The 26,794-nt window shown below is 42.6% G+C and overlaps 2 protein-coding genes across 2 annotated transcripts; one reads left to right on the top strand and one right to left on the bottom strand.

The window, feature by feature from the left end:
• The first annotated feature begins 919 nt into the window (after positions 1–919).
• On the top strand, positions 920–16,942 carry aebp1b (AE binding protein 1b). Its single transcript, XM_052068108.1, has 22 exons — positions 920–1,298; positions 3,351–3,527; positions 3,607–3,669; positions 4,071–4,703; positions 6,401–6,475; positions 6,999–7,064; positions 7,290–7,373; positions 9,414–9,485; positions 9,573–9,682; positions 10,176–10,315; positions 10,404–10,488; positions 10,581–10,725; positions 10,857–10,945; positions 12,410–12,533; positions 12,722–12,918; positions 13,019–13,195; positions 13,475–13,635; positions 13,713–14,191; positions 14,295–14,434; positions 15,554–15,653; positions 15,735–15,901; positions 15,985–16,942. Exons 1-22 carry the CDS (start codon positions 1,094–1,096, stop codon positions 16,366–16,368), a joined length of 3,873 nt encoding a protein of 1,290 aa, XP_051924068.1. The 5' UTR covers positions 920–1,093; the 3' UTR covers positions 16,369–16,942.
• pold2 (polymerase (DNA directed), delta 2, regulatory subunit) lies at positions 16,681–26,785 on the bottom strand. Its single transcript, XM_052068118.1, has 11 exons — positions 26,635–26,785; positions 26,228–26,457; positions 25,744–25,865; positions 24,730–24,853; positions 24,299–24,413; positions 22,383–22,581; positions 20,314–20,394; positions 19,995–20,152; positions 17,874–18,001; positions 17,686–17,787; positions 16,681–17,293 (listed from the first exon to the last, which is right to left on the bottom strand). Exons 2-11 carry the CDS (start codon positions 26,448–26,450, stop codon positions 17,133–17,135), a joined length of 1,413 nt encoding a protein of 470 aa, XP_051924078.1. The 5' UTR covers positions 26,451–26,457; positions 26,635–26,785; the 3' UTR covers positions 16,681–17,132.
• Positions 26,786–26,794: the final 9 nt, after the last annotated feature.

The following is a 26,794-nucleotide window of genomic DNA, read 5'->3' as shown; positions in this document are numbered from 1 at the left end:
ATCTGGAATCATTTCAAAGTACTGGAATACTTTCTGAGTTCACATTCATTGGCGGACACTTTTATTTTCTTTGTAATTTTATATATATTTTTTTGTAAGGCATGAGAACACGGTCCCTTCACGTGATAAGAAATCTTTAGTCTCTTAAATGTGAGTTTCACAACAAAAGAACACTTTGTGCTGTCGATCAGGGGTCAGGTGCTTCCGTGTTCACTTCCGAAAACATAAGTTCCGAGGAATTTTATTCATTGAGAATTGCCACATACAGTGAAGGGTCAACTCCTGCCGAACATGACAGAATTTACATAATCATAAGAAGGAGGGCAAAGAAAGCATCACCTTTTCAAATGTTGTAATCCCGTGTTGGGCTCAAACAACTCTGAAGTGCTGAAAGAGCCGACATGATTTCTTGGGTGGAAAGTTGTGACAGACACCAGACTTCCATTCCCAACTGCAGAGGACAAGTCATTCGTGTCTGTTTTCATTTACTAAAAATCCCCGCTCTGATGTTTGGTACTTTATGGTTTTATGAAAACACACACACACGATCCCTATCGTCCCACTAATGTTTCTCCCCCCTGCCTCCTCCCCCATCCTTTTGTGGAGAAGCACAAGCAAGCAAGAAGAAGCACTTCCTGCCTCTTTCGGCGCAAAATGCAGGAGTGTGCACGTTTTGCTTTTACCTGCCTTCCCTCATCCTCTCCACCACACCTCCCGTGTGTGTGCGCGTGTGTGTGTGTGAGTGAACCCTGCACCTGTTGTGACTCGTCTGGCAGGTGACAGCGACCCTCTTGCCTTTCGTTGTCTTTTCAGCTGACCTGAGCTTCAGGGCAGTTAGCAACAGAAGCTTTTCATTTGACTGAATGTCTGCTTTGCTGTCTATCTCTCTGGTGTCTCTGTTTAAGCCACCTCCTTCCCTCCCCTCTATCCCTACCCCCATCCCACTCCCGTTCCGTCGAGCCCAGTCTGAGTCTGTTTGACTCTGGGGTTCCACACAGGAAGCAAGGCTCAAATATAAAACTTCTGCTGGATAAAGGATAGAAGGAGCTCCGAAACAAATTAAAAGGATACTGCGATCGGAAGAGCTGCGGGCATGAGAAGCCAGACGGTGCTTCTGTCTGCGGCCCTGCTGGCCCTCTGCTGCCTGCTGACCCCCAGACAAGGGGAGAGCGCCGGGGGGATTGTGTCCCTGTTGCAGCGTGAACAAGATGAGCAAGAAGGGGATCTCCTTCAGGATGAGCCTCAAAGTGAGACAGGCCAAGTGGAGAGCGTCAACATTGAGGCCACATTGGAGGCAGGTCAGTAACGTTCAGGACTGTGCACGACAGTGCCCTACCAGATCCAGCAGATGGTGTTTTTCATTCCAATGTGTATTTTTTTTTTCACTCATTCTAAATGTCAGTTGAATGTCAATCTGACTTTCCTCCGGTTTGCCATTCAAACCATCTAGTGGGTGTGGCAAACATGCCAACTTTTTTTTTTTCATTTCTTAACCCAGGAGAACCCATGGTGTCTCATATGGCCCCGATAAATTCTGATACTCAAATGCTACCCTTAAATCCCAAAGGGTCAAATTTGGCCCTAATCCTAGATTAGAATTAAAGCATTGCATATTTGAAAAAACATATTTTGGTGTTCAGTGAACAGATAGCGGTCATTTAATGTAGAATTCATCATTTTCCAAAGAAGGAAGGGGTTCTTGGGTTCTCCAGGGTTAAAAAGTGAACCACGGGAATTCTGCCAAGAACCAGCAAAAATATCATGGGCAATTATGCTGATCCATGTAGCCAGTCTCATAAACTACAGACGTCTGTTTTGTGTCACACATTGCTATTGAAAGAGAAACTAGATGAAATAAGAGAAAAAAAATTGTCTTCATTTACAAATGAACTGTTCTACTATTCTATTCACAGTTCAACAGATTTTAAAGATGATCTTAGTTACATGCTGGTTAATTACAAACACTTTGATGCGCACAGACGACAAATAAAAGCAGCGCATTCCGCTGCTTCTATTGCTTTTACCCTGTATGTTTAAACACGCAGGATGTATGAGAAGAAGAGAAGGGCCTCATGTGTAATACACATCAGGCCCAAGTAGCTGCGTAATGTCTCCCACAAATGGCTGTACCTTTCAGCGGGCAAGATGTCGCTGAGGTGCCGGTGATGTATTTATTGTTGAACCGGTGGGATTTGTGTGATTGAAACTGTGTGTCTCATGGAAAGAGGGGTTTTCCATGGAAATGTCTGAGAACGGCAGGCAGCCCCTGGCCTGAAGGAAATACTGAAGAACCTCTGCTCAGCTAGACCACTGTTTTGCCATCTTGATTGACAGAAGGCAACTACTATTTCACAAATCTCAAAGCACACCAGCGTATAGTGAAAAAGTGTACAGACAAAACGGCGACCTCTCAATTTACTCTGCTACTGCAGTCATTTAATATTTTGCCTGTCACCATCGACTGGATGTACAAAGTCTACACATCCCTGTTCAAATGCCAGGTTTTTCAAAAAGACTGAGACCAGGATAAATAGTTTACAAACTTTTTCCACCATTAATGTGACTTTTAAGCTATACAACTCAATTAGGGTATCCACGCCCTTCTAAAAAATGAAGTAAAAAGTAAAACAAAATCTCCCCAACATGTGTGGAAAAATGCATTATGGTGTGATATAAAACAATGGGAGTAAAAGCCTACTACAAGCTGTAATTTATTTGCAGGTCAATCAAATGCATTTTACATGGTAGCAGGTGTGTGCTAACTCCCATTTAACATGAGTTTCAACATGATTGGTTGATTTGGAACACAAACACAACCCAGTGGGTGCACACTTGTGCGCCTACATTATTGAAGTCAGCTATATCTTTTTACTTCCCCTCTTAAAGAGAGAGAGAGTGAGGTCCCATAAATGGTGAACAATGTTTCTAATTTCTATATTACAAAATCAGGCATTTGAAGAGGGGTGTGTCGACTTTTTATTATGATAATCATGTTTCACTTAATTGTTGTCAAAATTGTTTACTTGCCACAGATAAGATATCTTTGTTCAGCTATCAATGGCGGCAAAACAGGTAGATCATTTAATGTTCTTCCATCGTATGGAAATGAACCACTATATGCACTTTTTGCTGCATTTTTGCCTGTTAGATCAGGCGTAGTTGGCACAAATAAGTTGACAGGTGACTTAAGCTCAGCCATCAGGTTGCGGTGACCTTTTGTCTTGGCTCTCTCATTTACATTTTCTTATTGTGCGACCTGTTTTGCATCTATGTGTAAAGGGAGCATTTGCTTCATTGAGACTCATGTTTATTGGTGGACAAATCATTTTTTGATGCGTTTCTATATGAAGGTAATTTTGGCAGAGTGAAAAGAGCACCGCAGGAGGGCAAAAAGAAGAAAAAGGACAAGAAAAAGAACAAAGAGCCCAAGGATCCCAAAGCCACCAAGAAACCCAAAAGTGAGAAGAAAGGGAGGAAGAAGGACAGACAAACAACGACAACTACGACTCTTCCACCCACCACAACAGGTCAAGCCGGGAGCCAAGTTTGTACTTAGAAGCGTGTCAATGAGAGGTTGTTGACTTTGTGTCAATGTGCCGTCTTCAGCGATCCCAACCGAACCGCCCACAGAACCTGAGACTTACACCGACTATGTCTACCCTGATATTGGTACGTTGCTCATTGAATCATTAACGACATGCTTAAATATTAGAGAAGTTGATTTTGGACTATAATATACTGTACATTAGTATAGGGCTAATGATAGGACTCTAAGGTAACTTTCCAGGACGAAGAAGGTGCAGTATGCTTTCAAACTGTGAAACATCTCATGTCAAGTTACTGCGTTTGAGGCTAAAGCTTAAGAGACACAAACCATCGTACCCCTATTTGTACAAAATTTGTGTAGATGTGTACTGCGAGGAAAGATTGTGAATTGTGATTGTGTGCATACCAGGGGACTTGAATTGTTCGAATGAATAGAATCCATCAGCATTTTATTTTTTTAAAAGTGGCAGGCAATGAAGGTATCTCTTAAGATCACTGAGTCTCTCTGTGTGTTTCCCCGTCAGACAATGACTACTGGAAGCCAGAGGATGACTACTGGGAGGGTGACCCCACTCCATCCGGACCAGCGTCGGAGGTCACAGATATTCCATACGACTACTGGAAGCCAGAGGAGGAAGATTCAATGGCTCCAGTGACAGAAGATGATTTCGACTGGGACCCAGTGAAGAAAGAGCCATCGCCCCCAGTGACGGACGCAGAAGAAGAATACTGGAAGCCAGAAGAAAAAGACCCATACAATCCGGTGACAGAAACAGATGAGACATATTGGAAACCGGAAGAGAAAGACCCATCGCCCCCAGTTACAGACAATGAAGAAGACGACTGGAAACCGGAAGAGAAAGACCCATCACCCCCAGTTACAGACAATGAAGAAGACGACTGGAAACAAGAAGAAAAAGACCCATCACCTCCAGTGACGGACCCCGAAGAAAAATACTGGAAACCCGACGAGACAGACCCATACCCTCCAATAACGGACATCGATGAAGACTACTGGAAACCTGACGAAACAGATCCGTCGCCAACAGAGACCGATGACTATGAAATCTTCTGGAAAGAGGAAGATCCAACACCCGCTGGACCGACGGTTGATAAGAAGACTGGAACAGACGACAGCGATTACTGGGATTCCACATGTATGTCTGCTACTTTCTTTCTTCTTTATTTGTCACTTCCAAGGAATCGTCCTGCGAGTGGCTGATTGTTCTGTGTGTGTGGATGGAGAGTGAGAAAATAGCGGAACAAGAAAACTTCTAATTCAAATTCAGGTCAATGCCTCGGGCAGGTGAGGATTTGGCCTAGGGCCCCAGTGCCGCAAATCCAAAATACTATTTTCTAGGGACCCTGTAAATCGTGACCCATCATGAAGTTCGACAAGTCTTCACACACATTAGCAACTATTAACGATTAATGAATAGCTCTGAAGTCACGTATATTGGCGACTTTGGTGTGATATGAATGTGCAAGCTCATTGACTGCGGCTATAAAGACAAATAATATAAGATAAGATAAGATATCCTTTATTCGTCCCACACTGGGGAAATTTACAGCCTCCAGCAGCAAGAATGTATGTAGAAGGAAGAAAGAAGAAAGAGAAAAAAAACAACAAACATCTTTCAAATAAATGCAACAATTATAAGACCAATCAGTAGATTGCATGGACCTTCGGGGTGAAAGTGGACCCTGACCGTCTGCCAAACTATTTTCAGAGTCACTCAAACATCTTGCACATTCACGTCGATCCTGCTGGCGAGCACAGTGACAAGAAACGCCTTGAAGCGATGAATGTGAAAGGTCACTCCTAGTGTCAAACTCATCGCCTGCATCATTCTTGACGGCCAGCCTCAAACTTGTAAAGAAGAGCATTTTTGAGTTGTGCAAAGAAAACAAAAAAGTTGGCTAATTTCTCTAATACCGGCGTGCATCAGTGGGTTAAGAAAAAAATACCTTGTAGGCTCAGTCTACTGTGCTCTCAAGTGTGACAATAAGCGTCGCAAAGGTGTGCGCGGGTATGTGTGATGCATGCATTATTATGCGCTGTGTTAACTGATTGTTGTCTGATAAAGATGTGTACAATTTTAGGCCATCATACAGTTATTTTCCCTTCATATTTTTCTAAATATACAACATGGATGTTGTACCGGTACTGTATTGCTGTACAATATTTGTAGTGTTTTATCCACTAAGTGAAAAATCTTGAGCAATACTTTTTCCGCATATCAAGCTGGGCAGTTACTATCACCAAGTGTACTATATAGTAACTCAAATATGCCAAAATATTTGGGGAAAAAATTACTCTATTAAATTCCTCACAGATTTGGAAAATCCATTTTCAGTTTTCCATATGTACTGTATGCGAAAGTCAATTAGGCATTGCAAATATGCTCTACAGCACAGGTGTCAAAGTCAAGACACGGGGGCCAGATCTGGCCCGCCACACCATTTTATGTGGCCCGCGAAAGCAAATCAAACATGGCAACTTCCATGATGCTTGCTAAAATATGTACCAAAACGTCAAATTCTCATGTGAAATAAATAAGAGAGACATTGTAAGCATTCTTGTTACCAAACACCTCATTACAGTAACTGAAAGAACAGTTGAATAAACTGTTATTCTTGACTTCTTTATTTGATTTCAGTCATAATGGCCCTCCAAGTGAAATGTTAACTAAAATATGTCCCGCAACAAAAATGGGGTTTGACATCCCTTGTTTACAGTATTAGTTAAAATTACATCGAAGACTATAGGAATGTACTTGTACAGTCAACTTGAACACTCATGTAAGGCTTTTTGAGTTGATTGAATCCCTGATTTCGTCTTTTGTGGCTGCAGTTGTAGTGCCAGAGAAAGTTCCACTCCCAGATGGTGAAGAAGTCAGCCCCGAGATAAAAGTGGAAACTCTCCCAGGTAGACGCTATCACTCAAACATGCCAGTGAGGTGAAAGGACCACTCATCAATCAGGATGCTGACATTGTGATGCGCACTCAGGCGGAGGGAGGCTCTCACCTCTCGACTGACCGTGCAGATAGATTCAATATTGCCTCCATCTGTGTTGTCGGGATGAAAGCTTGTGAGAAATAATGACTAATTCAGCACATGAGAATAACGTTAAAATGAGTCGGTCCTACTTTTCAGACAGGAGGGGGCAGTTGCATGCCTCACAGACCAAACTTTCCAGAGTGGTGTGTGTGTGTGTGTGTGTGTGTGTGTGTTTGTGTGGTTTATTTTTCTCAAGCTTGAGGTCCGATCGAAGCGTATACTGTTGTCATTCCTGTAAATTTAAACAGATAAAATTTTTAAACAAGACCGTGTTTATCTTCATCCAAACAGATGTTGTGGTTGACCAGTTGAGACGTTTTATGAATCGCAGAATAAGTCATCCCATGAAATGAAAAACAACTTCATGTTTGCTCATCTTTTTTTCTGTAGAAGAGACGACAAATATTCCACCCTTTGAGGACAATTGGTACGAGGAATACGACGAATATGGAATGAGTATGTGACACACGTGTGCTAATCCAGCCACCCACTCACACACGCACAATGACTTTTCCATGACCAAATGTTTCATATGAAGCACTGTCTGGACACTAACTTTCCAAATAAATCTTGGCTTAAATGGCACGACCTTTTTCTACGATTATAGAATCCCAATAGCATACACAGAGATTCGATGAATCAATAAAGGCCAATTATCCTCCATTTTGTCATTGTCTGCAGGGAAAAAGGAAGATGAAACTGATGACAAATGGATGGAGAAGGAAAGAGAGCGAGCTCAAAAAGAAAGGGAGAGGGAACAGAGAGGTAGGACTCCAAACTTGGAACTTCTTTTCTCTTTTTACTTTTCTTTGTTTATCAGCAACATACCAAACTACTTGACATGTGGTCCTGTGCTTGCCAGAGTGAACACGGCCTGTGACCCAAGTGCAAAAGTAATAGATAAAAGCGGCATTCCCTCCCTCCCGTTGGATCACATTACCCGCATAAAAGAAGACAGATGTGATTTGCCGATATGCAAATGGACTTTTGCCTTTAACAGCAAACGTTCTCCTCAATTGTTTGCCACATGACTTGAGTGCATTGAGCTCAGTGGGATGACACGGCTAAACTATTGTTCGTTCCATAATGAAAGCATTACATTCATTTTAAGTCATCGCTTACTCGATGTTAAATTAATCTAGATATTGGGTGAGAGCAATTTTCCAAAACGGCTGCCAGCACTAACTACAATATTTTATGAAAGCCACTTGAAAGTGGAAAAGACTTTTATTATAATGTAGCACAATGGAACATGAGTGCTAAAGAAATTTGGACAGCATCTCATTCTCCTTCACATTCTGTCGACCTCGTCTTTGGCTCGTAGTCTTTGGTTGCTCCTTAAAAAAAAAAGAGAGGAAAAAACTTGCCGGATTACATTGTTGGACTCGTTATTTCCAGCATGCTGAATATACAGAATAAATGGAACATTGACCTTGTACTTTGAGGCAGGGAGCGATATGGACCACAGGACATCTCGTTTTGTACAAAAGCTGTTGCCTCTTTCAGATGCTTGCCACACGTTCGCATCGAGTTGGTGAACTGCATGTCGGCAAACAGGATTTGATTCATGAATCGATCAAAACATTTCTTGATTCAATTCAAATGTAACGGTCCTGGTCATCTTACTGTTCCTATTGTGACCTCATTGAGACCAAGATGACACCTAACACTTGATCAGCAAGACCTCACCATTTTCACCCTTCAGACAGGATTTGTGGTCACAGAGTGTCATCAGCGCGTTGCAACGGATGTACAAAGAGACTGGAAGAGTCACAGAAAGGCATATATGTGAATGTGCTTGAAAATAAACCTGAAAAAATGTTCATGTTACCATTGAGCTCCTTGTCAGTAAACAGCAAGTTGAGCAAAGCAAACAGAAACAATGGACAGTTTGACGTGCATTCAGATAATTCGAAAGTGTCAAATGAAGTTCACCTGTAAAGTTTATCATCTATTTAAGGTTCATCTTGAAAGTTCACCAGTTAGTCAAATATCCCCAACTTGTCGTGAGCACTGTCTGTGCTGCACAGCAATTGTTGTCATTTTAAATGATCAAATGGCTCCGATGGCCACTACTGGTTGGGAACGAATGACCCAATATGTTTGACACACATCCATCAACACATCTACCAAATCTTGTGCTTTTATCACAAAATAAGCATCTTTGTAATATATTGGCCATCTCTAAAATGACCAAATTATAATAGTCATACATCATTTCCCGACTGGATATTTTCCAGCTGTTTATGAGGCAATAGTTGTAAAATATTGAACACATTTTCAGCGAAACAGAATATAAAAACAAAACATAGTGGGTGGCAATTCCTCACCACTAATAACAATACTAAACATACTTTGGATTGTCAAGTGAATAACTGGACAATAACTCCCTCAATACCAATGGAGAATAATTATCTTTGTAAAAGCAGAATTTTTAAGAATCTGACTTATCTGCTGGAGAGTCATTTAACACACTTTTAAAATGAAATAATAAAATCATCAAAACCTACAAATGGGAAATTCCCAGCGCAAGATCCAATTCTAATTTTTTTTTTAAAGGTTCACTTTGACCAGAGCAAAGGTTCGTCCCCCCACACCCACCGCCCCACCCTCTTTTTAACTTGTCTCCTTTTCATCTGGACTTTTTGCACATTACTGATGTAATGTATGTGTGATGTGAGTAATGTGCAAAAAACAGTGATGATTTCCCCCCCTGATGAGTTCTTGGTTGAGTAAGCAGAGGGGAGATTTGGGACCAATGCTGCGGAATTTCTTTTTAAAGACTGTTTTTCTGACCTCTGCCAGAGAGAGCAGAGAGACTGAAGGAGGCTGAGGAGCGAGCCAGGAACAGACCACGCGTCTACAAAGAACCAAAGAGTGAGTCAAACGTCGTCCACGGTCAGGGAAACTTTTTTTCCACATGCTGTATGACTATTCATTCTATATGCTGTGTGTGTTTGTCAGAATGTCCTCCCCTGGGAATGGAGTCCCATCGGATCGAGTCAGATCAGCTTTCCGCCTCCTCCATGTCCCAGTATGATTTTGCACCTCAGAGGGCACGTCTCAACATGCAGGTACACATCAATCAGGGTGTGCAAACAGCTCAGGCATCTCTTACTTCACACTCCAGTCTGGAAACACTCTAGTCATCAGACCCATGTTACCAAATAATTAACTGCAGACTCCATGACAGTATTTATTTATTTATTTGTTTGTTTAACCGAGGAGAGCTTGGGGGGTCCATTTGGGATGACCCCCCCCCCCCCCCCCATGACATATTGTTAGTGATTCAAATGACACTTTCTACAGCTTTGATTGCAAGAAAGACAGGAGGCCATAAGATTAGGTAAACCTTCACAATGTCCAAAGCAATTCCAAAATACTGCATCACAGTATACAGCTTCTTGTTTCTCTGGAGGTGCCCGTCAAAATGACAAAGAGTGATTATATCGCAGCAGAAGCATGGCACCAGTGGGGAATTAATGTTTTGTGCAATTTTTAAGAAATGTTTAACGTATAACTCAACTAAGGCTTTCCAGCAATATTGACTTGTCCCGCTGGCTCCAGGGCTCAGATGATGAAGATAACCCTCGAGGCGGAGCATGGTGTGCAAACTCAGAGGACAGAGTCCACTGGTTCGAAATTGACGCTCGGAGCGAGACTGAGTTCACGGGAGTCATAACTCAGGGTCGGAACTCACAGAATGAGTGAGTCGTTAAAACACATTTGAAAACAATTCCTATTCTCTTCCTTTGGGCCTCCTTGAAATCAGACGTGCCCCTTGTGTCATTGCAGGAGTGACTTTGTGACGTCGTACTTCCTGGCTTTCAGCAATGACAGCAGGGAGTGGACAACCATCCACGATGGATATGCTGACTGGGTGAGCTCACCTAAAAGGACGTGACTTTCCCAAATCCTACCATCTTGTGTATCGTTCCACTTCTCAAATCCCATTTTCCCTGTTCTCTCCAGCTGTTTTTTGGAAATAGTGATACAGACACTCCAGTCTTGAACCAGCTAGCGGACCCTGTAGTGGCCCGCTACATCAGAATAATACCTCAGAGCTGGAATGGCACATTGTGTATGAGACTAGAGATTTTGGGCTGCCCATTGCCTGGTGAGCATAACACACACACACACACACACACACACATATATATATATATATATATATATATATATATATATATATATATATATATACACCAATTTGCGCTGTATTTATGTCATTCTCTTCTGCTCACACAGATCCAGATGTTGTCCAGTACAGGCAAAATGAAGTGACTCCAGTAGATTATCTGAAGTTCAAGCATCACAGCTACTCAGAAATGGTTACAGTGAGTATCTCATTAAATGAAAGTAACTTTCAGACATATACCATAATTATGTATTTCCCCCTGCTAATTGAAACAGTTTGTAGTCTTATAACATGTCAGGGACATTCAATCATCCCAGAGGATAAAGAATTGTTGCATATTTTATATAGTACTTACACCCTAATTCTTCTGTGGCGGAAATTAGCCTACTTTGGCAAGGCGGCTCCATATCACACAATTTAGCAAGAGATCACCCCACTCCCATATACTGCCCGGTCAATGACAAGCATGGCTTCCATTGCCATGATGACCAAAGGTGGAGCTAAGGCATTGCACGAGGCAAGCGGCTACTACTAGGAAGGGGAACTCAGAGTGGGGAAAAAAAGTGAGTGGCCATGAAAATATTAAAAGTGTTTTCACTCATGAAGGCAGCAATGTATACACTACACTTCTATTATCAATTAGTGTGTGCATGCAGTGGACACATCAATTCGACAAGCAATCAAGTATGTGCTGGTTACCAGAGGCTAATGCTGTTGTGTTTTACAGTAATAAATCCCAACAAAATCTATCGGGATTTGAATTTGATACCCGCCCCAAAAAACGATTGTTAGGAAATGTTTCATATATTTTATATACTGTATATTTGTGTGTGTGTATATATATATATATATATATACTAGCTGGTTCGCCGCCCTCCGGGCGGCTCATCAGCTAGTTCCTGCGGAAGGCTGGTAAGGTGGGCCTTCGGCCCACAAAAGTGTTGTTGCTTGGTTCAACTTTTTGTTCATCTTCATTGCTTATCGCGAAAATAAAGACATGTTTAGCTCTACTAAATAACCAACAATTTCATTGCAATGCTTGTGGGTAGACAACATTTTTTCGCTAAGATGCCCGCGCGATCGTAGTGAGCCACTGCCTGAGCGGCGCAGTGGCGGCGCGGTGAAGTAGGTAAGTTTTGAAAAGGGACAGACGGAAGGGCAGACCGCGTGCAGGACGACGCGCAATATATATATATATATATATATATATATATATATATATATATATATATATATATATATATATATATATATATATATATATATATATATATATATATATATATATATATATATATATATATATATATAGGGAGGGAGAGAGAGAGAGAGAGAGAGAGAGAGAGAGAGAGAGAGAGAGAGAGCAACATCCATTTTTCAAAAAGGTGTCATTAATTACCAAGTGGAAGCGACATCAAGCCAGCCACTGTCAGCCTCGCTGTGGCAAACATGTCCATGAATGCAGGTTCATCAACATATCTAGCTTTCAACGACTGGAGTGCAATATGGTCTTCCATGCGCTCGCAAGTTTTCAGGGTGGAAGCTAATTAAAGACAAGCTGTGTGAAGATTCTATGGATGGTTGAATGAGCTGCAAGCATGTGAAGACTTGACACAGTGAAAACAAAACATAGTGACACTGAGTGTGGCTTTGTGCTGTCCAGCTTATGAAGTCAGTGAACGAAGAGTGTCCCAAAATCACCAACATTTACAGCCTGGGCCGCAGCTCCAAGGGACTGGACATCATGGCCATGGTGATCTCTGGAAATCCCACGGAGCATGAAATAGGTGAGCACGGGTGGGAGAAAATAGCCATTTACTGTCTGTTGTTAAAAGTTTCGGTTTCCAGCAGTTCAAAGGGAATCGATTTAATGATTGGCGCCCCTTGCGTTTCTTGTTTGTATACATTAACATCAGCTTGTGTCATTTGTTTATCATTGATGGAGAACTCCAGCCCTGTTTGGTATTCTGTGCAGGGGAACCGGAGTTACGCTACACGGCGGGTCTCCACGGGAACGAGGCAGTGGGCCGAGAAATGATCCTGCTTCTCATGCAGTACTTGTGCAAGGAATACACAGATCGAAACCCTCGAGCGCAGCGGTTGGTGGATGGAATTCGCATCCACTTGGTGCCCTCGCTCAACCCTGATGGACATGAAGAAGCCTTTCAAGCAGTGAGCTTTAAAAAAAATAAATCAAGAGGAGATACCTGACATTGGTGGTGAATGATGATCATTCGGTTGTCCGTGTCCTCTTGCCTTCTGTCCGCTACAGGGCTCAGAGCTGAGCGGATGGACCACCGGCCACTTTACCTATGATGGATTTGACATCTTCCAGAACTTTCCAGATCTAAACAGCATCCTGTGGGATGCAGAAGAAAGAGGCATGGTGCCCAAACTATTCCCCAACCACCACGTTGCCATACCTGACCACTATCTACATAACAGCTCGGTAAGTGTCATGGTTTTCTTCAAGGTGGAAAGAACGTATCTGTGGTTGGTCCGCCTCCTCTGGTGGATTAGAAGTATTGACCTAAATTAAACATTTTTCTTGTGAAATACTTTTGGCCGCACTGCTTCTAGTACTGTGCTGTATGTGGATGTATTTTTGTATTTTCGTCAATCTAATCTGCCTAAGGCTGTCAGAATGAGTCGTGCTGGCCTCTGTACTGTACATACAGGTAGGTGTCAAATTCACTAGTTTGGCCCTAACACTACTGTTTGTTCCCAGATTGCAGTTGAAACCAGGGCCATCATCTCTTGGATGGAAAGCCACCCGTTTGTGTTGGGAGCAAACTTTCAGGGTGGTGAGTCATTTGTGGCCTACCCATTTGACAGTTTACATGCCAACAAGCCCGCTGAGGACAGGCCCCACAGCCGCAAGAGGAGACAGTATGACCTCACGCCTCATGGTTGGACGTCATTTTTATTTTCTGTGCATCTGCCTCATTCAAAATTCTTTCACACAGGTATGAAGAAGAGAGTTTCGATGTGTCCGAGTGGGGACACGGATACCAGGAGCAACCGGATCAAGACTGGAGAAATAGAGGCTATTCGGAGCATGAGTGGAGAGGACATGGCTATGACCAGGGACACGGTTATGACCAGAGGCACGGTCAAAGATATGATCACAGCCAAGGTTACGACCACGGCCAAGGTTACGACCACGGCCAAGGCTATGACCACGGCTACGATCCCAGCTACCACCAGGGTTACGACCACAGGGAGGAGGAGGATGACAGGGAGAGAAGTGGCGGCTACCGTTACGCTGAGCCTGAGGAAGACCTGCGAGAGATCCCAGATGAGTCCCTCTTTAGGTGGTTAGCCGTGTCCTACGCGTCCACACATCTGACCATGACACATAACTACCACGGGTCCTGCCACGGAGACGTCAACGCAGGGGCGCACGGAATCATCAATCGAGCCAAATGGAAGCCAATCACCGGAAGTAAGTCGAGACCAGTAGGCTCAATGTCTGCTGCCTTGGAGATTTAACTTCTAGTGCAAGCACACTAGATCTAAAGTTTTTCATAATGTCTCTCTCTCCCCAGGCATGAACGACTTCAGCTATCTGCACACCAACTGCTTGGAGCTGTCCATTTTCCTCGGCTGTGATAAGTTCCCTCATGAGAGTGAGCTGCAGCGAGAGTGGGAGAAGAACCGAGAGGCCATGCTCATCTTCATGGAGCAGGTTGGACCCACCCACTGACAACAAACTACTTGGAATTAATGAGGTTGTGAAGGAAATCTTGGTCAGGGCCAGTGAGTTCTTCTCTGCTCCAAATACTATCAGAAGCACAGACCTACATTAACATGGGATGTTAGCTGTTATTGGCCAATCAGATTTCAGCCTCAATGTGTTGCCATGTCAATTTAATCTGCCCAAGGCCTCCAAAATCCCTCGTGCTGACCGATTTAATTTAAATGATGTTAGCAATGGGAATGAATCTTTCACCAATTAGATTTTACATTCAATAATGTCAGCATGTATTTTAACCGTCATCAGATTGGTTTGTCAGAGAAAGATAAGTTCGACCAGCAAAACACATCAGTCGAGGTTTGCACAGTACGCACATGAATACATTTAATAATTAACATCTCTGGTGATGTATTTTATTTGAATTTTGGTTTTGTTTATTTAAAAATGGAGTCTGACCTGCCCCAAATGATGTATGTGGCACACATTCCTGCTCTTATTATTTTGTATTTTTGTATACTATTTATGATTCCCTTAATTGCAACATGATAGAAGTGGTATAAAGATGTGGAATAAGTCTGCAAAGTCCCCACCGAAGGAAGTCATCTTGATTTCGATCCTGGCTTACATTCATCATTATAAATCATGTGTCAAACTCAAGGCCCAGGGGCCAGGTATGGCCTGCCACATCATTTTATGTGGCCCGCGAAAGCAGCTCGAACATGTCAACTTCCATGATCCTTTCTAAAATGTCTACCAAAATTTTAAATTCTCATTTGTAATAAGAGATATATTCTAAGCATTTTCTTGATACCAAACCCCTCATGATAGTAACTTAAACAATAGTTGAATTCTTGACTTCTTTCTGTGGTTTCAGTCATAACGGCCCTCCAAGTGAAACGGTGGCTAAAATGTGGCCGGCACCAGAAATGAGTTGGGCACCCCTGTCCTAAATGATAATATCCAAGAAAAACTGGGGAGGGGAGGCAAACCCTTAATTGTTTTAACATTGTTGTAACAGAAGTGTAAAAAAAAGTTTACCTTTGCGATTGTGGGTTATGCAAAAGAAAAATTATCTTTATGTATCACTAATTCAATTGTTTTTGTGCATAGGTTCATCGTGGAATTCGAGGCATCGTGAAGGATGAGCAGGGCAACCCGCTTGGAAACGCCACCGTGTCTGTCGAGGGGATAAACCACGACATCACTACAAGTCAGATGAACTGCACGAATCACACGTGATGGCCGAATTTGTGCTTAAAGCAAACATTTGTTCCCTTCTGTCTCACTGTAGCTTCAACCGGAGACTATTGGCGGCTGCTAAACCCTGGCGAGTACCGCGTAACGGCCAAAGCCGATGGCTTCGCCTCCGTGACCAAACTTTGTGTGGTGGGTTACCAAGCAGGAGCGACCACGTGCAGCTTCAACTTAGTCAAGTCAAACTGGGACCGCATTAAAGCGGTGAGCACATCATGTTAGCATGCGACAGAGTGGTACTTTGGCATCGAATGAAGAAACAAATCTATTCTGTCATTTACCTGCAGATTTTGGCTCTCCATGGCAACAAGCCAATTCGCCTGGTCAGCCATGGTAACACGATAGTGCAGCCCCCGGTTTTCAACAGCAATGGCCGTGTGGTTAATGCGAACGGCGGAACCTCAACAAACGTACAACAAAGCAAGGATCACTTGAGGAGACTCAAAATCGCTCGTATTCGCCGTCTCCGGCAGCAAAGGTTATTGCGGTTGAAATCAACGACGACAACCACTACCCTGCCACCAACAACTACGCCAGTTGCCACCACGCCGGGGACCACCACGCCCTGGTATGACTCATGGCAAATCGCGGAGGGACAATCATCAACGCCCGGTGACTTCACAGACTCACTCCTGGACTTCAATTACGAGTACAAGATTGATGACTATTAAAGCAACCTCACTGCGCTGATAGCTGTCAAGTTCTCCGAACTCCAGTTCAATCATCTAGAAATATTTCCCTCAATCAAGCTGTACAGTTCAATTTAGTATGCTGTGCTTGAATGTCAGTGAACTAAATGCTGGAAATATGTCTGTGACGTCCATAGTTTGACATCGCAGTAACTCGTCAGTGTGGCAACAGCTGTAATCGTAGACTAGAAAAAAAATGCTTTTGGATTTCACATGTAGAAGTGCCAATTCAACATAATGTCCTGGCTCCCAAACACTACCATTTGTGGTATGGATAATTTATTTTTGGTACCCTTCACAAATATTTACAAAGGAAATGCAACTGAACAGAAGTGACACAAACTGAACTGCTTGGTGGAAGCAGGGCTTTCAAGTAAACAAAGTTCATGTATGCAACTTTCCATCTTCAAGAACTGTATATTCTATCACACCTGGCAATGATTCGTCATTGACAATTAATCATCTTTTCTGTGTTTGTGCTGCATCTTTCTGACACAATATCCAGTGTTTTTATACAGTAATTTTTATTATGGATGCACATTAAAAACATTTTTTTAATTCAAGATGTAATTATTTACAGTGTCGTCCTCCATTAAAAAAACAACATAAAATACATTTTACATTATGTATTTTAAAGATGGTCGGTACATCTCAGGTGGAAAAAAAAATGCAGCTATAATTTAGGCAAACCTTATAATACTGTCACGCTCAATACGTATGAGATTACTGTACTGAGAGCACTCCTCTCAGTGGCTGACGTTCATCTCACTCTCGTCATCATCACCCGCAGAAAAGGCAGAGAAACTCATCGGCTCACATTCAAGAGTGCGCAGGTTGACGAGACATGCCGTTTGGGTGCTGTGGAATGTTGGCACAGCCACCAAAAGGATTTCTTGGCCATCAGCACCTGGTGAAGTGAAAGCACGACTGATTCACACTGAATTTCGAAAGCAATGCAAAGCTTAAATGAAAATGATCGTTATTACAGTGATATCTCGACTTACAGGTTCAGTTATGTTCTCAATGTCCTTCTTTGATTTATTACTGACTTTGTGTCGATGACTGTCAGTAAGTTGTAATTAAAAAGCTGCACTTAGCACATCCTTTTGGACTGATATTTAGCTTTTTCCTGAAGAAAATGCTGAGTTTTCACACAACGCATAGTAATATCATCGTATCGTTCTCGAGATATCTGGCACGAATATCAAGATGTTAAATTTTATCCATATCATTCAACCCTACTATAAAGGCGAGTTAATTCCCCTTGTTAAGACAATGACTACCTGTACACACACAAACCTGTAAGGCGCTTTGACTCAAATGTTGGAGCGTTCCCGCTGAAGTACACATGTGGGCACTCTTCCAAGATGAACGGATCTTTCATGTAAAACGGGTAAGAACCTAACAGAAAATCCACAGATATTACGTGGAGTGATTAGAAAGTGGTTATCTCGATGATTCGACTAACTGCAAAGAGCCTGTCACACCAAGGGTATCTGGAGCTGTTGGAGCGAGATGGCGCAATCGCAATGTTTCTTCCAGAATCTCCAGATGGCTGTTCATGCTGCTGTAGCGCACGATGTCACTGACATTCTGACCCGAAGTGCCCAGGAACCTGGATTGAAGAAAAATAACTGCTTTCAGACAAATCATAGAGACCTCGGGCAGAATGGAGACAAGAGGGAAAGTCCCACAAGGACAGCTCCAGTAATTTACCGGTACATTAACACGCCTGTGACATTAGATCATGACACCCACACATGCCTTCTAAATGTGGTTTGCCAGTAGTGATAAAGCAACACCTGGAACATTTCAAAGATGCTTTTCATTGGCCGTAGGCCAGGTATGCCAATTAATGGGCAAAGAGTGATACGCAAGGGTATTTATTATTACTCATTTTTTTCATCAAAGATGCAAGTAAACTTTTCTAGATGTTGAATATTTTGCACCAATTCAGAATGTTCCTTTGTTTTTACTCTAACACATCAGGTCTTCATAACACTACTATGACGAACAATAATAAAACAGCTTCCTTGAATGGGTGATGAGTCTTTATTATTTGCCTTTTTAGTAAGAGAAGCGACTGGTCCATAATGGAACGGAGACTGGGTGCTTTTGGGAGTAGAGGAAAAAACATGCAGATGTTCAAGGAACCCAAATCAGGGGAAAAGTGGTGAGCCAGTTCCCACTCCTCTGACCCCAAACACACTGTGTGTAAAACAATTTACAATTTGATGAACCAAAGTCTCCCAATGACACTGACATCTACCAGGCTGCATCTAAGTAAGCAGACTGTGCTGAACATGACGGACACGGAGATGGACCAGCTGGCTTACTTTCTTGGGCATGACTTAAGAGTTCAGATTGAGTTCAATAAACTCATGAAGAAGACCACGCAACTTGCCAAGATCAGCAGATGTTGGCGGCACTCAAACAAACACCATTAGACAAGGGGTTAAAGTGTCATCTTAAAATGCATCTCGTTCGAGGTCATTGGATTGGACTTTTACATTTTTGAATATTTTTACAACGTAAATAGTATTTGTTCACATTCGTCAGGGGTACCCAAACCTTTTGCAAACAGGGACAGATTTGGTGAAGTAAAAATGTGTGGAGGCCGACCAACCATTCAGGATCCATCCATCCATCCATTTTCCGAACCGCTTGATCCTCACTAGGGTCGCGGGGGTGCTGGAGCCTATCCCAGCCGTCTTCGGGCAGTAGGCGGGGGACACCCTGGATCAGTTGCCAGCCAATCGCAGGGCACACAGAGACGAACAACCATCCTCGCTCACATTCACACCTAGGGACAATTTAGAGCGTCCAATCAGCCTACTATGCACGCTTTTGGAATGTGGGAGGAAACCGGAGCACCCGGAGAAAACCCACGCACGGAGCTGGAATCGAACCCGGTACCTCTGCACTGTGAAGCCGACGTGCTAACCACTGGACTACCGGGCCGCCCTCCATTCAGGATCCAGTTGCTTTATTTGTTCACGGTGTTTGTTGCCAGTCATCTTGTTGTAGATTGTATGTTTTTATCTATTTTTTTTCCAAGCAGCCACAGGCTCTTCGCAAAGCAGGCCAAGACAATTATTTCTTATTTCACTGAAAAAAATGTACCAATTTCCACTTGCTCTTGGAAACGATGGACTTCTCTTCAACTTTCCTTTTCTTTGCGGCAGTTTTCATTTTAGAAATAGGCTAGAAAGGACCACACATGGGTCATGCAGCCAGGGGTGCGTCTGTAAATTCACTTTGACGCCCAACAACTGAAAGAGTGAGTTCTGAGAGGCAGAGTGCGCTCCAAGTATATTTCCACACATACTCGAGTGTGGCTACTGGTCTGCTGCCCTCTTCTGGTGAGATATAGAACAGCATTTTTGGTCCACGTACCGGTATATTTTATACTGTGGTCAAAAGTGATGGACCACAAATGGTAAATTTTTTTGCCAGATGTTGTGGGCCACAATTGGTTTCCCGGGACAGATATTCTCGAACTGTAGCTGGACTCGAGTGTTTTCTTTCGCCATCTTGCATAGAGCTACCACAAGATGTGGCAGTTGCTTTTCAAAAATCAAAGTGTGTGCGTGTGTGTTGTTCCTCACTTCACTCCGTCTACGGTGGCCTGGTAGGGGTTAGATGCCAGCTGCAGTGTGGGGTAGACAGAGGACAAGGGGAACATACAGCGATGCAGAGGCTGCTGAGGCAGTGTGTAATTGGTGGGGTCATACTGGCCAGGCATCACATCCACTGGGACTGAGGTCTTGAAGGGAAGGGAGATATACACACACTTTGGTGACAAACAAGCACCTAGATGCTCAACACTCATCTGAAAGTATTTCGTAACATTGGGTGGTCAACAAGTTGCAAGTAAAAAATAAATAAATAAATAAATTAACATTTGAGGGGGGTGGGTAGACTGACCACCAGCTGAAACAGCAGCTCGTCCAACAAGCGAATGGCCTCCACGCTGCCTGCCTGAATCTTTTTGGTCAGGTACTTGGCCTAGACACACAATCAAGAAGATATACAGCAATTAATTGATTTATACTGTCATTCATGAAGACTGACGGAGGAAAACATATATTTGACTTGGGGTCAGGAGAGCCGATGAAGCCGGTGACACTTAGACAACAGTGATTTGTGTGGAAAAATTACCACCATCCTACAGGACAAAGCTATTAGTGCATTGTCTTCACATAGGTCAAAGATCATATGCAGGTATACACGCTACAGTGGACCTGTCAAACACAATACATTCCTAGACCTTTAATTTATCCGAAACACTTAATCATTTTCCCCATTACCAATGATGGAAATGAAATCTGAGATGGACTACTGGAAGTAATCCACCTTCATTATTATGAAGTATACATCAGCGAGAGGCAACTGGTGGCCCACAGGCCGCACGTGGCCCTCGCCCACACTCTGAGTGGCCCTCGGTTAATTTTTGAAAATATGAATGTTTACTGCTGCTGAGCCGTTGAAAATGCATTATCAGTGCTGTGATGCCATTGTGATGGACTCACCTGCGGGGATGCATTTTTGTCAGACACCAGGTAGCGCTGATGAAAAATGGTGGGTCCTCTATCATTTAAGTTGCCCATCCTTGGTTTATATACTGAAGATGTAATATTTTATATAAAATTTGACCTCGGTAGATTGTTTTTGGTCAGCACAACAAGAGGTTCTGAAAGTAACAGTTTTAATAGCAAAACTTTAAAAAAAAAAACATTAAAAGGGATAGTGTACTTAATCTGATATTTGTATTGCTTTTTTTCCTTTATATTAATGATACCCTGAAAGAGCACGTATACACCCACCTACACACACACATACAAAAGTGCAAAAAAACGAAATGCAAATACACATTAGGCAATCTGGGCCATGGTTGGGCCCATTTGACACTCAAAGTCCAGTGATGTATGTCAATAGGGGTGTTCACACGGCAAGATTTGGTCCGGTGCTACGCCGGGGCTGCCCCAGTAGAGTGTTCACACGTGCAAATTAGCTCCGGCGTAGCCCCGGGAAACAGCTTACACCGGACAAAATTTGATCCACCTCAGGGAGGGTGTTTAAGAATTTGCTCCGGAGCAAATGCTTGTTTGCGAAGCAGCACCGGTGTAAATTTGCACGTGTGAACGCAACTGGGTTAAATTTGCTCCAGAGCAAATGCTTGTGAAGAGTTTACGTACAGCGAGAATGCATTGCTTTCGCGCTCTGTCTGACTTCCGTCATGTGTTTGTTTAATAACGACACAAGACTTGGCTGGTAACATCTTTCCGTTTGTATGAGACTGGACTGTCTCGGAGTTGTTTGTGTAGTTTGTTGCTTTGTTGTGTGTTCACAACCCCCCGCGCCCCATATAATTTATTTTGTGATTTCCTCTCTTGATTTTCTGTTTGGCGCACTACATTTTTGCTTTTCTGAGTGTTATTGAAGTCATCGTTGATTTACGTTTTCGGATGCGGTCACTCTCGAGCAGAAGGCACAGAGACCGAGAAGGACGTGCCTGGCCAGTAGTCACTCGAGTTGTGTATATGTTTTAAACAGAACCAACACGACAGCTCATTTGTTTTCTGTCGTTTTGCTCCGCTGCAGAAACTGCCGCGTGAACGCAAGTGGGGCTGCACCGACGCTGTGCCGGTGCAGAAACGCTCAGCGGCTTTGCACGTGTGAACGCTACACACAATTTGCTGCGGTGCAAAATATATCGCAACAAAATACATCGGTGCAGCGCCGGAGCAAATGTGTGCTGTGTGAACACCCCTAATGTCTGAAAGAAGTGGGTGGGCTACGCACGCTGCATGTGCACTTAAATAGACGGGTTTAATGTCTTAGTTGTTTACTTCTGGACATCTCACAGTGAACCGGTCTCTATGCAATTAATTTTCCTTTATCGTAGTCGGCTGGCACCCTCAATGCTACTTGTAGTCTCAGCCCGACAACATGCAGCCTGCAAGGTGTGAAGCTATGACCCATGCTTGACTCACCTTAGTTGAGCCATCCTTGTCCTGTGTGCTTTGACTGAGGAGGTTTCCCGCCATCAAGACCCTTGATATTGTCGCCGCTCCGCTCTGTTCCCCCTGGTCCCCGAGCTGACCTGTTACCATGTCAACCAGCAGCTGCAGGCCTAGCATGCTGTCTGCATGACTACTACCGAGACCCAAACCTGAGACGAGCAGCACAAATCTGTGCCAAAAAAAAAACATTTTATATATATATATATTATATATATATATATATATATATATATATATATATATATATATATATATACAGACATTTACAGTAAAACACAGTACTTTTTTAATATAACTTATCTTTGTTTGGCAGTGAGAAAAAAGGGTGTTCAGATTTAATGAAGAAACCGGCAAAACTGCTTTTCACAAGCGGTTTCCTATACAAGTATGAACCAGATCAACGATATCAGGAGACACATTTATACAGGTATATTTGTTAAATGACGCTTCAATAATTTAACAATTTTTTTCCTATAAATAATATAAACACAAGACAAAGACGAGGTTGCATTTTCAATTATATCAATTTGTTTTGGAAAATTAGAAAGTAGATAAAAGAAGAAAACACACATCATCACAGTTGTATGCTCAAAGGGGTAGGAAGAAGTACGTAACTTATCTAGTCCTACCCCTTATTTTGTAGCAATTTGATTTGATCATTTTTTCAAAACAAAGAAGAAAAGAAAAATGTACATGATGTAACGTCTTTGGACGAGATTTATGTTCAGCGCTCACTGCGGAGAGCTCATTCAATCACACAAGATGACTCTCATCCTGCTAACGAATTTTTTGAAGAACTTCCATCCGGTAGAAGATACAGTTCGATACTTGGTAAAACTAGTCGCCATCGCGAAAGTTTTTTCCCTAATGCAGTCCGTCTTCTGAACAAAGATTTAAGCACAGAGTGTTTTAAGCATTTTAAGCATTGACTAGTCCAGTAATGTAATGTTTGATCCTAGCAATTTATGCATGCGTCCGCACCTGTTGAATTCTGTTATGTGTATACATATATAGCTAATAAATGATGATGATGATGATGATGACATATCATCAAATGCTTTTACCCTTACGTATACTGTACTATTCTATTTATACACCTTTTGGTTTGTATATATATATAGTTATTCTTTCTCCTTTTGTATTTCAATTTTCTGATATTCATTATAATTATCATTTGAAATTGCCTACTTGAGGCACGACAAACTCATCGTCCGGAAACATTTGTAAATAACTAATCAAGGACCACCTCTTTTTAATTTTGCAGTATAGACAGACACCCCACCCTCACCACAAACCATGGTGTGTCAGTGGAGGAACTGCACACAATTTGTAGTCTAAATCACTGAATATGCATCACTTTAAATGTCCTACAACTGCAGTTAATCATCACCATAATCCATGTGGGCATCTTTACTTATGCCCACTTCAATTGATATCACACCAAATAGCCTCTCGATGCGTTCACTTATAAGAAATGAGCCGCTCACCTTTCAGTTTCTCGTTTGCCAAATCTGTTTTTCTTTGGCAATAATAATAAAATAGATTCATCCAGAGCCTGTCAAGTCATCAGGGATGCTTAAAAATACTAACTAAATATATCCATCCATTTTCTGTGCTGCTTACATTTACAACATTTGCATTGTGAACGGCCATGCAATTTTAACCTGGCATTTTGGCCATTTCAACATCTGTGTTGCTCCAACGCCATTCACACGTGCGTCAAAATTTGGACTCTCAGCCAATCAAGTTCCATTCTGTAGGTAATGAACAAAATGTTGTTGCAGAACCCTGCATACTGTTGGAAGTGACTGTATTGTTCAGAAGCATTTCGTCACGTTGCTCAGTGTTCAGCAGGCTTTATAGATGAGCATTTTTTGTGAGTTTACCTGTCAGAGTCGAGTGCAGGTCTTACACTCTGTGCTGGGATATCCGCTGTGCAGAAGTCCTCCACTGTGAACTTCCCATCATTCCTCTCAGCTCCATATACAGCAATAACACTACCTGCAGAAAACATCAGCAATCAAGGAGGTCCATATATCCATACATTTTCAATACTGCTTATCCTGAACAAGGTGGTTGTGCTGGAGCCCATCCCAGTTGATTTCAGGCGGAAGGCAGAATACACTCTGAATGGGTCGCCAGTCAGTCGCAGAGCACGGAGAGAGACAAACAACCATTCACACTGTCGCCGAGTGGGAACTGATTGCACGCTGCCGCTCACAAGTCAGGTGAGTGTACCACTATGCCATCAGTGACCAATCAATGAGGTGCTTAATCAATTTGTATGACAACCAGCAAAATGGAAAAGCCCTCTCACCTGTGACACACCGATCTCTGTTAATTTTGCCCTCCAGTTTAATCCTCTGCAGCTCATCTTCAAGAATCAGCTCATCAGTGTCACTGATATATTTGACTCGCGGAGGCTGCGGCAGCAAGTTGTGCTGTTGGCAACATAATATAGAAAAATAAGTTAGAAGCTCATTTCACCTACATCTCGTTTGTACGGTGCCATTGCTCACAGCGCTCCAGTCTTTCTACATTTAGTTTTTTAGCTTACGACTAGAGGGACTAAATTATTACTGTATTTCCTCAAAAATATTGTACAGTGGTGCCTCTACTTACCAACATCTCTTCATATGAAATTTCCATGTTACGAAATGCCTCAACAGGAAAATATTGCCTCTAGTTCCGAAAGAAATTTCAAGATACGAAAGGTAAAAATAATCTACGGGCAGCTACTCGCAGCTCCGAGTTTCCTGAACGCAACATAGTTACTGCTGCTCTGCCATTGGCTATTACCGAGCATCATCCTGGCATCCCATTGGCTAAGAGTGTCCTCTAGCGTATGTGTCTATGTGTATAGATAGATAAATAGATAGATATGTGTCTATGCAGCGTTCTCGTCATTCGCCCCTTGGCGAATGAGGTGTTTCGATTAATGTGAATCTCCCAGAAAAGTGTTCACCAGTCAGGCGGTCGCTCGCTATGCTGATGTTTGCTTTGGACATTTTCAAAGAATTGTTAAAAGCAGACAAAAGCAAATGAACCAATTCATTTCGTAAGTAGAGGTACCACTGTACACAATATTTCATAATGATAAAATCTTGGCCATCTTGCTGATTTAGGCCATTGTATCCGAATTATTATTTTTTGTTACATTTACAGAATTCTCCAAGAACCTTTTTACGCAGTCAATGGGGATGTTGTGTGTAGAATTTAGCAGTAAATTTAATGAATGAATTTTGGACTAAGGTAGTGTAATATGAGTAAAAAGTGAAACATAAGGGATACTTTCTGGATGCAGAAAGTGTTGATTTGATCTACTACTAACCTCCTCACTGATCTCTTTTAGGATAGATGGCTGCAAGTCCATGCGCTTAAACAGAGTTCCCACAATGCAACACTGTTCCCCTGCCTGAAGATCACACAGTTTCCGGACAAGCACATCTGATCCTGTGCACACAAAACACAAAACAAAACATCCATGAGACAACAATTATGCTTTATATCAGCGATTCCCAATCAGTTTGTTGTGAGAGATTATCCACATTCAATCGACTGGATTGAATAATGCTTACTACAAGTAATGTATCTGAGTAAGTTTACTTATGTAAGCAACGTGTGTAGTGACGATAGAGCATTTCCAGATGTATTTCCAGTAGATGGCAGAAGGTACAAAATTAACCGTGCATCCAGTTTTTGTAATATTTTTGTTTGGTGTATGGGGAGAATATGTTCGAATGTAAAATATATACAATAAGGATTGAGAAACACTACAGCGTGTGTGATCGTGCACTCAGTCATGTAACACATACCCCACTTTTGTTCGGCTTTTTCAGTGAGTAAAGGCCTCATCTGCATGAGTCGCGCTGCATAAATATGTGCATACTGACGACTGAAACTCCGCTCCCCGACTCCGAAGCGCTCGAAGCAGGGACTGTAGGCCGGGGAAGCTCTCTCAAACACGGGCGCCAGGTCCTCGGTCGGGCGGCAGAGAAGAGAAGAGTCGTCCCTCGGGGCGCTCAGGTCGGAGAACATGGTGGTCCTTTTAAGGTGTTACAAAAGGTTGGAGTGAAGTAATTTGTGTCGCCATGCGGTAAATGAACATCATGTCATTTTCGATTATTAGCAACGCATCAGACTAGCTAAAATGAAGAAGTGGGCGCTTCCAAACATGTTTTACTTAAAGAATGAAACGTTGGCAGTTGAAGCTCTTTCTTACCGTGGCTGTCTAAGAATGTTATACGCCCAAATCAAAAAACGTGATACTATGAAGTCAGTGCAACGTTTGTTATTACCGCGCAAGATTGAGAGCGACCTCTCGCGAAATGCCCGCTCTACCAGAGATGTTTTGGAACTATGAAGATTAATCTCACGTAACC

The sequence above is a fragment of the Hippocampus zosterae genome, chromosome 6, assembly GCF_025434085.1.
Source record: "Hippocampus zosterae strain Florida chromosome 6, ASM2543408v3, whole genome shotgun sequence".
Lineage (NCBI taxonomy): Eukaryota > Metazoa > Chordata > Actinopteri > Syngnathiformes > Syngnathidae > Hippocampus > Hippocampus zosterae.
The sequence above is the reverse complement of the archived record's forward strand: the minus strand, read 5'-3'. Positions and strand labels throughout refer to the sequence as shown.

Bases quoted from the DNA above. Each gene is read 5' to 3' on its own strand.
- pold2 (XM_052068118.1), bottom strand. From the start codon at position 26,450: ATGTTCTCCGACCTGAGCGCCCCGAGGGACGACTCTTCTCTTCTCTGC. The intron at 20,153-20,313 runs GTCAGTCTACCC...CTTCCCTTCAAG, and splicing joins AGCTGCTGTTTCAGCTGGTG to ACCTCAGTCCCAGTGGATGT. The intron at 17,294-17,685 runs GTTTGTGTGTGT...TCACTTCACCAG, and splicing joins TGAGTCAAAGCGCCTTACAG to GTGCTGATGGCCAAGAAATC.
- aebp1b (XM_052068108.1), top strand. From the start codon at position 1,094: ATGAGAAGCCAGACGGTGCTTCTGTCTGCGGCCCTGCTGGCCCTCTGC. The intron at 10,316-10,403 runs GTGAGTCGTTAA...GTGTCATTGCAG, and splicing joins GGTCGGAACTCACAGAATGA to GAGTGACTTTGTGACGTCGT. The intron at 15,902-15,984 runs GTGAGCACATCA...ATTTACCTGCAG, and splicing joins ACTGGGACCGCATTAAAGCG to ATTTTGGCTCTCCATGGCAA.